The 16254-nt window shown below is 42.1% G+C and overlaps 1 protein-coding gene across 4 annotated transcripts in view; it reads left to right on the plus strand.

Moving 5' to 3' along the window:
• The window catches only part of suco (SUN domain containing ossification factor), a 53159-nt gene that overhangs the window by 15195 nt on the left and 21710 nt on the right, over window positions 1-16254 (plus strand). For 3 of the 4 annotated variants that reach the window (XM_030049029.1, XM_030049030.1, XM_030049031.1), the window contains exons 2-6: window positions 9600-9714; window positions 12331-12447; window positions 13313-13671; window positions 14537-14677; window positions 15033-15207. In XM_030049029.1, the coding sequence (XP_029904889.1) occupies window positions 9600-9714; window positions 12331-12447; window positions 13313-13671; window positions 14537-14677; window positions 15033-15207 (907 nt within the window). The remainder of the gene's footprint in view (window positions 1-9599; window positions 9715-12330; window positions 12448-13312; window positions 13672-14536; window positions 14678-15032; window positions 15208-16254) is intronic. The other variant, XM_030049032.1, reaches the window with a different exon arrangement.

Below are 16254 nucleotides of genomic sequence, written 5' to 3' on the forward strand. Positions count from 1 at the left end.
GGATGCTCCAAATGGGTCAGGACAGTGTTCATCAAAGTGTCTGGGCTCGTGTTCAATGTGTCGGTGTACCACTGTTTGCCTTTAAATTGTATTCTCATTTTTTCTCATCCATTGTTCATGATGAGCTGCAGGGTGGCATGCTAAGTAGGCAGACTGTCCTTAAACCTGTGGGCCTGGGTTCAGACCCCTGTTGGGATGCCAAGGTGAGGAAATTTTCCCACTGGCTAATAAAACATTTTCCAGGAAAATATATTCATTGGCTAAGTATCTGCATAGCAGTTACTTTAATGTGTAATGCCAGCTCTTTCGATGTTTCCCTTACCGGGTGAAGATAGTGTTACTCGTGTTGATGTCAGCTACACTTGTTACGTTACTGTAAGTGCAGTAAAATCTTCACACCAACCCCCAAAGCAAATTCTCTGGTGTAATGTTAATGAACTCTGCAGCAACAGCACATTACACTTCATAACGTATTGTATTCATAACACGAGGTATGCAGGCTTTGTCTGGATGGACCTGCTGTTTGGTCTGGATGTGACCTGAGGTCTGGACTTTTAGAAGCCCTGGCATAGAAGGTTCTTTCATTACTTACACAACAGCTTCACTCTTGTGGTGTGCTTAAAGGTGTGTGTGTGTGTGTGTGTGTGTGTGTGTGTGTAGATTAGACATGTTGCCTCCAGATACTGCCACCTTCAGCAGACATTTTACAAATTGCCTCATTAACGTTATCAGGTTCCCTATTAGCATTTGTTTTAAACCGAAATATTGCCAAATAGGCGCTTTCGCTTTTCACCTGAACACCAGATCCTCCACCATCATCTTGTCGGTCAACTCTCCTTAATCTCAACAACTGATAAGTGAAATCTGACTCCTTGCTACTCAGTGCCGAGACTCTGTTGCTGCACAGAGCAGACACGTTCAGTTCATAATTATCGCATCCATCGTCCAGCTAAGTAATGCTCTTAGTGTTTTACAAATTAGTTTTTTAATTAATGAATGTGGCCACTGATGTGAAAATGAACTAAATGCCTTTTTTATCTTTTTTTTTTTTTTTTTTTAAATAAAAAAAGTGACTCAGGGGGTGGTGGACAAGAAATGCTATCGGTGTATGCCTGAACACAATGTAACACCACTAACACCTGCATCAGACTACTGCAGCAAACCTAACCCCTGCAACATAATCTGTCCTGCTGAAGTGTCCTTGAGCAAGACATTGACCTCCGACCTGCTGGGATGCTGTTCTGCAAATGACCATACACTCGTCTTCTGTGAAGGGTGGCAGCTGAAGAGTGAATTTCTACTACGGAGTCACAGGACTATTGAGTGATACAACTATGTTGATAATTATCTCAAATAAATGTTCCTTCCTTTTGAAATAAAACTAGCTAAATTTTTGCTAATGACCATAGCAGAATTCCTGTCATCCTTGAGGAATAATTCCAGTTATTTTAAGCATAGGCCTCTGTTTCTGTATCTCAGCCATCATGCCTCTCGATCACAATTGTATTATTTAATTCACTGTAGACTCTGACATAAACCCTGACGTTAGAGGTCTGGATTCCTTTGATGATTGCATTATATTATGTCAAAAAAAGTCCCAGTTGAACTCTAGTTCCTGTTATAATGGTATATCCACTCAGTCAAGAACATGGTGTTCATGTGTATGCTTCAGAACATAAACAAAGTCTTGGCACCAAACCCCTTGTGCTCCTGAGACCACAGATCAGATTATGAAAGGGATGAACCGGTAACTGAGAGTAACACTGGGGGTCAAAGCGCTTTAAGGCAGATCTCAGCTGCAGATAGCATTTGAAAGCCTGAAGAAGGTAGATTCAGTTGTGTGGACATCCCCTGACTGATGAACATGTTTAATCCTGATAATATTTTCAGCCATACTGCCTAGCACTATTGGGGGCCAATTAAAATATCACAAAATGATAGAGCCTTTTGTAGCCATTAAAAAGGACAGCAGAGTGAAGTAAAAACACTTCTAACAAATCCCCAGGTGCTTCTGAAGTGGGACAGGAAACAGGGGTAGAGAGAGAAAGAGGAAGAGTGTATTTGCAGGCTGCTGACTCATTAGTCATGCCTCAGGCTCTTCCTTCATTAGGCAGGCATTGCCCCACTATTGGAATGTAGCTGACATGACACACTTAACACTTAGCTTCCGTGGTCTGTGCATATTTCTGTCTATGTTTCTATGGGTCTCCAGCCTCCCCCTCATATAGCACTCTTCCACTAAGACCTGGGATATACTTACTGCTCACGACGTCCATCATGGCTGCCACGCGTATTCTGCATTCGCTTGCGTAGAGGTCGCTCATCACAGTGACGGTGAGGTCAGAGGGTCAGAGGGCAATGGCGGAAAATTTTGAAGAGACTCTCGGACCTGGTCTGAAACTACCAACACCTGTACGACAACACTTTTTCCTAGTCAGTCGCACACATCGGCAGAACAAGGGGAAACAAATTCCCCGCTTGCTCTACGGGTTTGATTGAGCGGCCGCACATACCACCTCCGATGGCGACGTTGTTTTCTTTGCTGCTGCAATCTTTAATCGAGGCAAAATGATGAGCTCTTTCTCCTCAAGTGTATACATGTTTGTTTACAATACCGGCATGCGATATACGGGCAATACCGGCTTTTTCGCGATTTCTGGGTCCGATTGTCTGCCCCTAGTGGAAACCCCCAGTATCGTGTTTTGGACGTGTTGTGCTGCAGCAAGTGTGTGCACTCACGAAGCGCACTGTGTACGCGTACTTTAGGTCATGCAGCAAGTATATTCCTACCTTAAGGCAGTTTGAGCATTGGTTCAGACCCGGTGCCTAATCTTGAACTAGTTCTTTGTGTTTCAGCCAAAGAACGCCCAAAGAACCAGCTCTTGGCAAGAAAAACTAGTTTGAGTGGCATCGACTCGGGCTATTTAACAAACCGTTTTTAACCCTCCTTTGTCTTGTGTTTGTCTTGCGTGAACACCAAGTGGCTCTCCCCCGTTCTGCCTGCGGGAGAAAAGACGCCTCCTCACGCCGCTGCTGCTGTGGTGTAGTTGCAGCAGCAACACGTCCTGTTGGCTACACCGGGACAGTGGCAGCAAATATGCATCTTACACACGTTGCTTAGAAAGCTGACAACTACAAAGGTATACAGTGCCAGAAGCCGTGGCTCTCTAACCTGTGGAGTAGTAAGCTGGTTCTTGGGGGGTTCGCAAGCTGAACCAACTGCGAACTGCCGCTAGGACTAGTTTTGCTTCGGTGGAAATAGGGTAATAGTTTTGCATAACCATCAGAAGTAGGTCACAGTACACCCCCAAAGTAGCTCCTTACAGATAAGCTTTAGCTTTCCTCTTTTTTTCCAACCCCCTGCTTTTCTTCATCTTAAGGAGGATTGTCAAGACGCGGGGTCTTTTCCTTTCATTCATGGAGCTCATGCTGTGTGGAGGGGCAGAGAGGCGCTCAGACCTGTTTCAGACATCAGGGTCTGTTTTAGACATAGTCTGTGCGCTTGTACTGCACTACACATTTTAATCGCTGCATTTTAATATTTCATCATTTGAATAGCACTCAGTGTGCTACTTCTGTGTCACTGAGCAGGTTGAGTCACGTTGTGGAAGTCATGGAGTTGGATTTGTCATACCGGAAGATTCTACGGGATTTGTTTACTGTATGACATGTTCACCAAAACCTGCACTCCATTGTGTGTGACCTGTTTGTCAGCTATGTATGTTTATGTAAGGGGTAGCTACAGAGTAGCTTTAAATGTATTTGTTAATGTTTTTATTTATTTTAATGTTAATGTTTGTTAATCTATCTATTGTTAATCTATTTTCCTGCCAAAAAATACTTTTCATAAATGACTAAATGGATTAAAAAGTAAATAAGTAAGCAAAGTATATAATACAGCAGGGGAAATCAAAATTTAAGAGATGCACTATATTGTAGCGTTCATAAAATAGTATTTAGGAGTAGTAATAATGAAGAAAATATCAGCAGTTCTATCATTCGATGTGTCTATGACTTAGGCCTAGGTGTTTCTAGGTACCTTGAATTTCTAGATATTTGAGATTTCGAATCTGTTGAATTAAATTCAAGGTGAGATTTAAAAACTCACACATTCATCAGATTGTATGCTTAATTGAGGGCTGTTTAGTTCTATGGCCCATATGAACAAAATCTCATTTGTGTTGAAACTCAGGGTCATAACAGAACTCCAGCCATGGATTTTTCATTCTGAGAAGTCGCTGTGGGAGTTAAGGGGCCTTCAAGTGCAATAAAGATAGCTTAGTCAGACTCCAGACCTCATAAAGCCTTGCAATTCTGTGGCTCTCTGGCAGCTGTGCAGGCTTTGAGTAAACAGATTCTGCAAACATTCAACTGAGGGTCTCTTAATATAACTGTAAGATGTTGACAAAAATCTTGTTGCTGTCCTCTGGCTAATTACTGTGATTCTATGATATGATTGTATGTTTTGTTTTTAAAAACATGGAGAAAGCACAGTTCATGTAAATAAATAAATAAATAAAGATGATGATGATGATGATGATAGTAGTAGAAGTAGTAGTAGTAATAATAATAATAATAATAATAATAATAATAATAACAATAATAATAATAATAAATACAAAATGAGCCACCAATGATTAGGATTTACTCAGTTGGAATATAATGACAGGCCAGTTGGGTATACAGCTTGATTTATGGCATTTTTAATTATACGAAACAAAGACAAATTTGTAATTTGCATGGTTTGATGAGTGGTTAAAGCTTCTGGTAGATTATTCTCACAACTTGTGTGCATACCAGATGGAGAAACGAAGTGAAAGCTGTCTCACACTTGCATAGTATTTTCCAGCTTCATGTACAAAACAAACATACATCTATAATATTTCATTCATTTGAAGGAAAAATCCTATAACCGTCTGCTCTTCCTTTTCCTCATTTAGAGTTATTATTTTTAGATATTTTTCTAGAATTAGGGTTAGGATACGATATAACTAGCCTGGTTCTGTTAGATGCACTTAATCTGTTTTTCCAAATCTCAAACTTCTGATCTCACTGCTCTAACAGCCATTCTTTCTATATATAAGAATTACTGATCTGCATTGGTTTTTAAGACCCCATGAAATGGACTCCTTACTTTCTTTATTTTATGTATTTCCTGTTGACACCGGATGTTTGGGTGAGACATAGTGCAGAGAAGGTAGAGAAATGTAAACCAACAGGATATCAGTTTGGGAGAGCAACAATTTTATTTAAAGGTATAGGTGGGTGAGCAAGAGTGTTTAAAGATATGTGAAGGTTTTATTGGTTGAAATTTAAATTTGCACCCACTAGTGCAGGATGATGTCATCATTTAAGATATTCTGTTTTTATATGAAGTAGAAGTCATATGGGGTCATTTAAGGGGGACTTGAATATCTTCAAGTGTTTTCATGCATATTCTGCACATCCAAACATTTCAATGTCATGAATGTCCCACATTCCCATGGAATTTGAATAGACATGATTCTACATGGATACACACTATTCTACTTTACCATTTCTACTGTACACCCCCTGTTTCTTGATTCAAGTAAGAAGCTGTTATCTCTGATTGTCTGACAATCTTCTAGTCTCCTCCCTCTCTCCTTTGTCTTGCTTGTCTCTGGGTGTATCAGATGTGCAGGCAGGCTGAGCTTTGAATCACTGTAAGTCTTAAAGGTCTGGACTACTGAGGGGTGAAGCTCTCTAAAATATTCTGAGAGATTGGAAGGCAGCCGAGGGGTACGTATGAAGCCGGGCCAAAGAGTTTGGCTGCCAGGAAACTTGAGTGATATTAACTGTCACTTCGTTACATCACACCATCTGTGCTGCTTTCCAAGTTCCTCGATATTACAGTGAGTGGCTCTGTGTACATATAGTACTGTCACTCTGTACATCTGTTTTAGGGGAAAAGAGTCCACATGCATAGGGAAGGTACAACAATGCTGGTGTAGCTGTTGAAAGGTTGAAGAGCACTGATTCATGACACCTTGGTCATTTTTTTATGTTGTGTAACCTGTTTTGACCTTTGGCTGTCTTGGCTTAATTGATCCTGTTGGAGGCAAAGAGTAGATATTGATTGAGCAGGTAATGTGATTACTTTATCACTTGTGTTGTCAGCACTTGAACAATTGCTCAGTGATACACAGGTTACCAATACTTAAATGCCAGTTGGTTGCACTTTTATAAATCTATATACAGAGATACTGGAATGAATGGTTAAAGTCCATGGACTCCATCCATTACCATCCCTGATGTGTTGTACAGTGGATACATTTTGGAAAAGTTAATCAGCTAATTGCATAACCTATTGATTGCTTAACTGATAGTAAAATGAGTCACAGACCCTGTCCTGCTTCCATATCACTTTCCTGAGAGGTGCTAGGGCTCTGGAGGTCAGTCTTCCTGTCTAAAGGCCGGTGACCACGAACTCTGAGTTGAGTCTGACCAGACCTCACCACCCACGAGCATATAACTCCTCTCTTCCACATGTAGGCTGTGTGACATTTGAAACGCATCATAGTTCAAAGATATGCCTCTAAGTTTAGCTGGCGCCTATATTAGCCCACAGTTCATATTTACTCCTCAGTATCTTTACATTGCTTGGTTCTCAGTTTTCCCTCACTGGCCGTGTTAAGAATGTGTATTATTAGGCATTTCTACAGCCTACGAAAGAGCGTGCGCACATCAGACCATCAGCAGGGATGTGTTCCAACGATGAGGCAGGCCGTCAGTGCTAATGCTTTTATCAAACCAGGTCAGCACACAGGCCTTGTGTCGTGAAATGTCATTGAAGGATTGTGAGGGTTCCAGAAAAGGAAAAAGAAGTCCGCCCTAAAATGCTTTACCGATGTTACCAAAAGAACCAGCTATTGGCGATGTCCTTTGTAGTGTTTGGTCTGTTTTGTTTGGTAGTCTGTTTTTCTTTATCCGTGGATAAGTGCCAAACTCTAAGAGACATAGTGTCATCCTGAGCTGACACTGTGTCCAGTGCATCAACATTGTTTAAGTTTTCATGAGTCTTAAATATCAACATTAAACATTAGGATTGGGTTAGCAGTAGATTGATCATTTTGCATTGACGTTCAGCAATCACACAGAGAAATCCATCACAGAAGAGGCAGAGACATTTTTTTTTTCCATCAGCAAATGTCTCAATAGCCTATAATGTAGCACAGCCTCATGATGTGTTGTGTTATAAGGGGCTGGCTCTTGAAACTCACTCTCTGTTATCATTTTTTGTTCTTTCCACCTCTTTGTAAAACTTTCCAACAAATCCAGTGAGTTCACCGGGGCTTATTGAAAAGCATGTTTGGAAATGTAGGAAACCATTTTGCAAAGTAGAAGTAGTCTACATGAGGGAAAGTGGATCATAAACATAAACTGACACTCCATCAGGGAAAAAAAGTTATGATCACCCTGAATGTTGTAGATTCATATATAAATGTGTAAGAGTATCACAGACTGGAGTTTTCTTTATTTGGCAAAGAGCATAGTAACTTGAACAGTAGTAGCTGTGTGTCACCATCTTATTTATCTTATTGATCCTCTTGCAAATGAGTTGTTAGATGGAGGTTCTTGACATCTTTGATCTCATCATCCGATCACCTCAGATGTTAATGAACAGAAAACAGATGTAAAGGCTGCTATGTAAAAGCCTGTGACTGACAGGCCGCTAACTCTCACAGATGGGTGTGGGTATGTGTGATTGTGAGCGTGCGGGCTCACTGCTCATCTCCCTCCTGACAGCCGGGCTGACAGGGCGATAACACAAGTGCCCATGTGTTCTTCTCTGGCCTGACATTGATATTTGACCGGTCAAGGAGAACCACTCCGGTTTCAGGATCACATGGCGTGTTTATCAGAGGGTTTTTGTCTTTGGAGATGAGTCGATTGCACAAGCTATTATCACGCTCCGAACTTGGCTTTTGCACTTTGTAATTTACACATTGTGGTGGTGGTGTGATGCACATCTCACTGCCTTTGTGATTCTGCACACTTGTACCCATAGAGAACATAGTTGTACCAACACGGAATAAGTAACTTCATTTTCAGTTTGACTATCCAAGTTTGATCTTGTTGGCCTGACCCTGAGGACTAAGGTGTGTGAAAAGATCTCTCTGTTCCAAGCTCGCTCTTTTCAGTTTAATTCAATCAGCTTATGATGGGTTAGCATAACAGCTCCAAATCAATCTGCCGACTGACAGAGTTAAAAGTTGACAGAAGTTGTTTAGATGCAGGGGATGATGAGTGTGGTAGCGTTATGGCAGAGTGAACATGTTCAGACAGACCTCACAGTTTGGCTTTCTTCTCCCTTGCTCCCAGGCAATCGAAGCACAGGAGAACACACAAAACACACACACTCAGTAGCTTCCCTCTAGTCTTTATTTCAGGGAACCAACTATTTCTGTCACTCTCTTCATCTATTGGTTTCCTTTACCATTATTTTGCTCATCTCCTTTGCTTCTTTATCATTTTTGCTATTTTTCATAGGCTTTCTCATCTCTTAGTCTATTGTAGCCTTAGTGTATGTGTGTCAGGGCTCTGTGGTGACATTTTTTTTTCACTGGAGCACACACACTTCTAAATTCAGACATTGTATCTGGAGTACAAAACCAGCAGTTCTGTATTGCAAAGTTGTGAAAGTTTTACAGTGCCCCGTTGTCCTCAAGACACATGTAGCCTGTGCTGCAGGCCTCTCCTCCTCACTTTTTCCCACTTGGCCTTGGACAGACTGCATGTGAAGGTTGACTACCTTTTTAAATACAATTACCAACAGTGGGCAATGTGTAACTTTGGAAATAGCAACAAGTACATTAGATCTGAAGAAAGCAGGAGGCTACCGTGGAGCTGTAACAAGACCTCTGTGTGCATACAGACACACACACAGAGGACTTGTGTGTTGAAACAATATTGGCTTAACAACAAGAGAAGGCTTACAGAGGTGCAACAATGTCCCGGACTTTGCTAAGCCTCTGGACACATGGGGAGAAAGGTGAGGAAAAGGGAGGGAAACAACAAGGAGAGACTGAGCAAGTTAGGAAAACTGGTTCAAACTTCATTGCAGAGTTTAGTTTGCTTAATGAGCGTGTGGATGAATGCACATGTAGCAAGAGGCAACTTAATTATTCACACTGGGATATGAGCTCTGTCCCCTGTCTAGCTTTTTGCCACCCTGTTACTCTGTTGTTTTTGTCCCTTTCCTTCTGTGTCTCTGGTTTTCCTCTCACTCATGCACATGCAGCCCTCAGCTCTCTCCTACATTCAGTGCCTGTGCCCACAGAGCACGTGTCAGCGGTCCTCCCCCTTAGGGAAGGAGGCACTCTGACTGTGCAGGATGTGACATCACACAGCCTCAGCATGCAATACATTAACTGGCATCATGCCATGTTTACACAATCTTTCATCATTGATTTCTGGCATTGATTTCTAGAGGCAGGAAGTGATGCATGGTTTTACAACAGAGTTTATCCTCCATTATTTTTTTGCTACATAAAGCCCTAATCTTTAAATGTGACACGATACTCACATTATTTTGATATTATATTGTGGCAACCAATTTCTCCCTGTTTGTGTTTCAGGTTCCCCAGTCATCATGTGTATTGTTCAGAGCAGAGCTTGTCTGGTCCAGGTCAGTCTGCTGGGGACAACGATGTTCACAGCCACAACCAGGAGCAGGACTCCACGCAGCACAAGGTTTGTTGCAGTTTCTTGCCTTATCATTTCTATTAGGTGCTCCAAATGCACATTGAAGCCTAACCTGACTTGGCTCATTACTTTGATAAACCAACAGGAACACATTTTTGTAACAAAGAACACACATGTTGGACTTTTTTTCATTAGTAATAATTACATGATGTCACTTGGCAATATATAGCTGTAGTCCCAGAAAGTGTGATGTTTTTTGTTCAATGCATTAATGTTTTAAAGTAGTTATGTGGTTACAGTTTATTTGGTATTACACAACAGCTTTGGCATGACTCAACCATCCAGAATCAAGGACTGGGACTGTGTTGTGACTTCCATTGTATACGCAAACCTTGTCAACACCAACTGCTAATGTTTCTGTAGAAATTGCAACTGCACCAAGTAGAAACTCTTAAGCAGAGCTTTAACAGGACAGAAGTCGGAGTTGGGTCATGAACGTTGGTGACCTATTAACCCCTGTTGAAAAGGAGAGGGACAGGGAGAGAGGTCGAGCTGCTGTAGATACTTGGTGAATTATCAGGGAAGACTACGTGAGAGAGCTGGGTCATCAAAGACAGGCTGTGGATTATGTTAGATTACAAGTACATTGGATTACAAGTCGTTTGTAACTCTTAACAAGATAGGAGCTTCTACTGACTTAAGAGGAAAACATCTGTTTTTTTCACCTTATCTCTCTGCACAACTGTTCATTTTGTTGTATTGTTTTTCACTCGTGGTTGTTGCTTGAGGCAGGGTCAATCACACAAGTCAGTGACGTTAGCATGAGCCATTTAGACTGAGTAACCAGCCAAGTCAAAGGTTATCAGAAGTGCCCTGGACTTCTGTGTATAAACATGGTCATAATGGTGGTATTGCAGGTCAGGGCCGGCGCTGTGGGGTTAGAGCTCAGAATAGGAAAACCTCTCCCAGCTCTTAGCTCTTTCTCTGTTCTTTTCACAGCATTTAATGGTTGAATGAGGTAGGAGACTAATCTGTCTTAGCTGTCCTCTGAGCAAGGGATGCAGTGATAAACTGGTGTCTCTGTAAATTGCACTTAAAAACTCCTTGGTTATCTAACTATGCTGTGGTATCCTGGCTATGGTTATATGCTGTCGAATGCAGCTGTATGTTCTCAGGAGATTGCTTCTTGCTAGAGTGACTCATGTTGGTTTTTGTGCGGGGGCTACGTTAGGTAACAGAGAGGACACATTATCACAGCCTTATATCCAACAAAAAATGGCTTAACTCAGCAATGTGCGAGCATTTTGAATACCTCAACAACTACCCAGTACTGTTGGAAAAGATTGATATCCAACTGGTGAACCATTCTGAGGAAAAGTGGCTGCCAAAAGGTCAAACCCATCCATTTTAATAACAGAATCTTCTACATCACCATCCAAGTTTCCATCCTTGCGTGGTCAAATCCAGGCAATGCAGGGAAGCTGAAATGTCTTCAGCTTGTTGGCAAGTTGCTTAATGAAATGAGGAGCTGGTAGGGGATCAAATATAAACTTGTCATTAACAGTTGAAAAAGGCTAATGACTAAATAGGAGCAGTTGTATTCCAGTTTCACCATAAATTAGTGTTGTTCACATTTTTTAAAAGTGCACTAAAATAATCTAATCTAATCTAAACAAAGTCATAGTATCCCAGCATTTCCGCACCATTTTACCTTCCAGTTGCTGACTGGCTGCAGGAGCTTGGTGTCTGAGTGGTGAGAAGTTATTTGGGGCAGTCATTCAATTCCTGGTTGCTCATCCATATTCGTATTTGATCCATTGGTTTGAGTTAGGTTTAAAACATTAACATTTTGCTCTAAGCCCTATCCAAATTCTAATTTTCAAACAGAAGTTAGTGTATTATTTCATTTCAAAAGGCAGCTATTGTGAATTATAATAGACAAAAATGTGGAAAATACATTTAATTATAAAATTGTGATTGATTTCCCATCCTTGATGTAACTTTTTTTCAAATAATTACAAAACCTTATGAATGGTTTTTCACCATATTATACCATCTCAAACTGCTGAATCCCAGCTCTTTGCCTCTTTGGCTCGGCTCAGCAGAGAGTAGCAAGCTCCAGGAAAGAAGGGCAGGCTGATACTTGGTCACAGCTACTTTTGGGTTAAATGTTAAATCCCTGAGCTTCTGTGAATGGACCCTCTCTATGTGTTTTGCATATGTTGTTTGCGTATGTGTGTGTTTGGGACAGAATGAATGAGAATTTAGGCGTGTGTGTGTGTGTGTGCCCGCACGCAGAAGACAGGAAGTCATTGTTTGTGGTCCAGCAGCAAACGGGTGTGCCAGGGCGATTTAACAGGCCTGTCAGTTTGTCAGCGGCCCTTTAACATTCTTTGTTTGTCCCTTCAACAAAAGGCTATTTCATGACCTGAGATGCAAACTCATCCTCCTGTTGCCTAACCAGTGCTGACCTGCGATTTGAATATTAATCCTTAGTCTATCAGATTTGGATTAAGGCCAGGTTTAAGCTAATAGAAACTTCAACATTGTCAAATATTGACATTTCCCAGGCTGTAATGGCTTTGTTAACATTTACCTTTGTATTCAAATATGTGGTATGCACGATGATGTGTAAAATTGTTCCGGGATTTTTTTCCTCCTCAGGTGGCAGAAGAATGGACAACACACACATCCTACGACGTGGGACTGGAGACGGAGAGAGCAGCTGCACTAAAGCAGCTGGCAATACACCACGACACACACCAAGATAATAATGAACAGGTAACACCTCACACCCCTAAGCTATTAAACCATCTTGGCAATCCAGCATTCATTTAATATTATATTTATTCACATGAGCACTGGCTACTCAAACCAGTGACCCAGTGCTGCAGAAGCACAGTCAAGGTAAGTGCAAGAGCCTGAAGCTTGAATCATAATTAAATTCTTATCTGTCAGGAGAAAGACGGAGTTCACTTGGTTCAGCTGAATACCTTTGAAGGGATGGTAAACGTTATTAAAAATGGGGATTTTCTTTTTAGGTTTGTCCAGGTTTATTTTTTGTTCTCTGCCGAGGCTCAAATTACCGTGAGCTGGAATGAGCTACAGACATGAAACTTTGGGAATGATGTGCAAACGATTCACAAGAAAAATGGGTGCTATCGGCCAGGTGGTGGCACTAGAAATTATGCTAATTTGCATAAACTGAAAACAGTAACAGTGACATCTGCTTTTTGGATTTTGACTGTATCAACACCAAATTTGGTATACAGCCTTGGGACTGAGATAAATGAGCGTGATGGGCCTAAATAGCTGTTTGCCATTGATCAAAAAACTTTGCAAAAGGACAGGGTTTAACAGGAAATTGGCTCCAACTTATTAATTTTTGTATTGAATCAACACAAAACTTGACATATATCTTGGAATGTTCATTGAGCGCATCTGAAATACAACGTGCTTCACCCTCAAGGGGCGCCACAAATACAAAAAGTTTATATCTCGTAATCAAACCCGCTCATTTAACTTCAACTAACGGGCCTCTTTTTGAATAGAAAGGACTTCAGATTCTTGCAATTTTAATGAAAAATTCCATGTTTTAGTTTTTCATCCTGTTAAGTGTGAGTGGTATTGTGCTTTGTCTCTACAGACTGTGAATCCACAGGAGGCTGTAGTGGTGGAGGTTCAGGCTGAACCAGAGCCTGATACTGTCCCTGCTGCTGCCGAGCCAGAACTCCACGGAGACGTCCAGGCTGATGTGGATCTCCCGACTGACATCCTGGACCAGGACCATGACCAGGAAGCACCAGCTTCCTCTACTGCTGACCCAGCTGCAGCTTCAGCACAGGGCCAAGCACCCACAGAACCACCAACCCCAGCCCCTGCAGAAATCTCCAGTGACGTCCCGGCTCCTGATCCCAGCCTGGACTCAACTCCAGCCCCTTCCCCATCCTTAGATGAAGCCGAACACACACCTACCTCACACAGTGCCAGCCCAGCCCACACAGGGTAAGCTCATATAAAGTTCATCACACCAGGGACCCTGGGTCTCTGGCTTTAGTGAGAGGTTGGCTATAACTACAGACAGAGTCACATCATACAACTCAAATTATAACTCTAGATGTGTGTATAAATATCTGTTCTCTGTACTCTTAATAATGGTTAAAGCCAACTTCAATCTACTCCATGTATATTAAGCACTGTCATGACAAACATTTTACATGTTTTGAATATTCTGTTGCTCCACTTTTATTCCCTTCAGTTGTTTTTGTTTGAATTATTTTTGTTTTATGATTTAATCAACGTAAATGACTGAAAGAGAAGCTCGAAGGAGAGTTGGTCTGATACCTTGGATGGTCTGCAAGTCATTGTTCATGGAACTGGTCGTCCAAACGTAAAAGTGTCTCATGGAACTGCTCGTGCAGAATGACCCTCATTATTTTTACTGTTGGACTTTCTCTGCAATGGAAGTTTTTTGTGAGGACATGGAACTCCAAATATTTTTGCCAAGATTAGTCTTGATGTCTCTTTGGAATCTTCAAGAAGAAAGTGTCCGAGGCTACTTGTGCATTCGACTTGACTGTAAATGGCTGTCATCATCCGGACTTTTCAGCCATCAATTTAGGCGCTGTAACTCAAGAACCCGACTGGCTAGCCACCTCTCCACCCCTTCTCTCCAAATCCTTTCTCTTGCTTTCTCTCTCTCTCTCTCCTCTCCTGCGCTCCCCACACTCCCTGTAGATCTTCTCCCACTCCTTTCTCTCTTGTGGCTTCCTTGTCCCCGTCCCTCCCTCTCCTCCCACCCCTCCCTCCCCTCTCTTCCCTCCCCAGTGTAAGGAGCTGTGGTAAACGGCGTGTCCTTTCTTTCCCTCAGTGCAGTGTGGGTTGCCAGTGCTGGAGATGAACCCCCAGTAGACAGCTTTGTCTTTGCTGTGCTCTCTGGCTTACAGTGCGGGGTCACTCCCCCCAAACTGGCAACCTGTGAAAACTCCCCTTTTGGCAGCCCTCTCTCCAGGTGAGTTAATAACCCCCAGCGGCCAATCAAAGCACAGAGACAGGTAATCAAGGTAACCGCCACTCCTCTCTGCTACGCGCAACCATCGACCGCTGGCCTTGCTCCCTTCCTACTTCTCCTCAGATTTTTTTTTTCCTTTCTTTTTCCATCGTATTGCTCGCTCACAACCAAGGACTGTCAATATTGAATGGAATATTTTAATTTTTTTTGTTTCTGATGTCCAACTGTATGTAGGTATGTCCAGCTCTACTATGTACTCATTTGTGTTCTCCTCCTCTCCTTATCCCTGTTCCTCCCCTCTCGTCTCCTTTGCCTCCTCCATCTTCACCTGATTGGCCCGGTTGCTGTGCTCTAGTGTGGATGTGGCTGGTCTAGAGGACCAGAGGCCAGAGCAGGGCCAAGGTTCTGGTCCTGAAGCAGAGGTCCAATCCCTTCAAGACCCTGTGGGCCATGAGCAGCAGGAGTTGGACGATGGGCTGTCTGAGCTGGACGAGGGAGTCAACACTTCCGACCCCAACCAAGAACAGCCGGTCAGTAGCTCAAGACTTCAGATACGTTTTATGTGTACTAAAACAATGTGAGGTAATCATCTAAGAAAGAGCAATTTATATTAATTATAAAATGTCTAGTGGCTTTTGTAAAGAAACAAAGCGTAAGTAATAGACAACATTTCAGTGCTAAAAAGTGGGCTTTTTTTTTTTTTACAAGGGATATTTCAAGTTGCAATTGGCGGAAGTAAAATGGCTTGCTGGTGAAATTACAGCGTATATGGTGTGTGTGATATGAAATGTAAACACGGTGATCATTATTGACTGTTCAAGGGCTTCAGGAGAAACAACATTTCAGTTTCTTGTCACTTTAGCTTTGTGCGCCAGGGGGAAGACAGATCCTGTCCCTATCCTATGCCCCAAATGTGTAATGCACTAACTGATCCCATGTGATTCTTTGTATCTCTGAATGACCAGCATGTTCAGAAAATCATTTTACGTTTGCTAGTTGTACATTGTTAAGAATGTAGTGCAATAATTGAAGATAGAAAACCAGAGACAGCTAACTGTGTACAGTACCAAGAAGGTCTTCTGTAGTGTAGTGGTGGGTGCAGTGTTTTGTGTGCGATAACAAACACTGATGAGCTAATAGCTACCTTCTGAATTTTTCAGGCAGAAAATGCTAAGTCAGCTTGGTTTCAGTGACCCTTTTCAAGGTTGAAGGGAGCCTGAAAGATGAATGTATCAGGGGAGTGTGTTTGTTTTCACGGAAATGCGTTGTGTATTAGTCGGGTCAAAGGGCTTTGTGAGTTTTGTGTCTTGGATTGATTTGTATACTTTTCCTCTGTGTTAGTGCTCCAGTCTCACTATTAATCTGCATGTGTGGCTGGCTGTGATTCCAGTCTGACTGTAGGGGTGTTTACATAAGAGGCTTTCTGAGTTGGTGGCTTTTTAGGGTCAGGCTTGCTCCTGTGGTCCAACCGTGTGCTTACATAATCCATCAAAATATTATTCACAGCTCAGTGCATCTCTGTGCTTGAGAGGCCTTGTCTGCATCCATAATACTGTGTACTGTACCTAGTACTGTCT

The sequence above is a fragment of the Myripristis murdjan genome, chromosome 4 (assembly GCF_902150065.1).
Source record: "Myripristis murdjan chromosome 4, fMyrMur1.1, whole genome shotgun sequence".
NCBI lineage: Eukaryota > Metazoa > Chordata > Actinopteri > Holocentriformes > Holocentridae > Myripristis > Myripristis murdjan.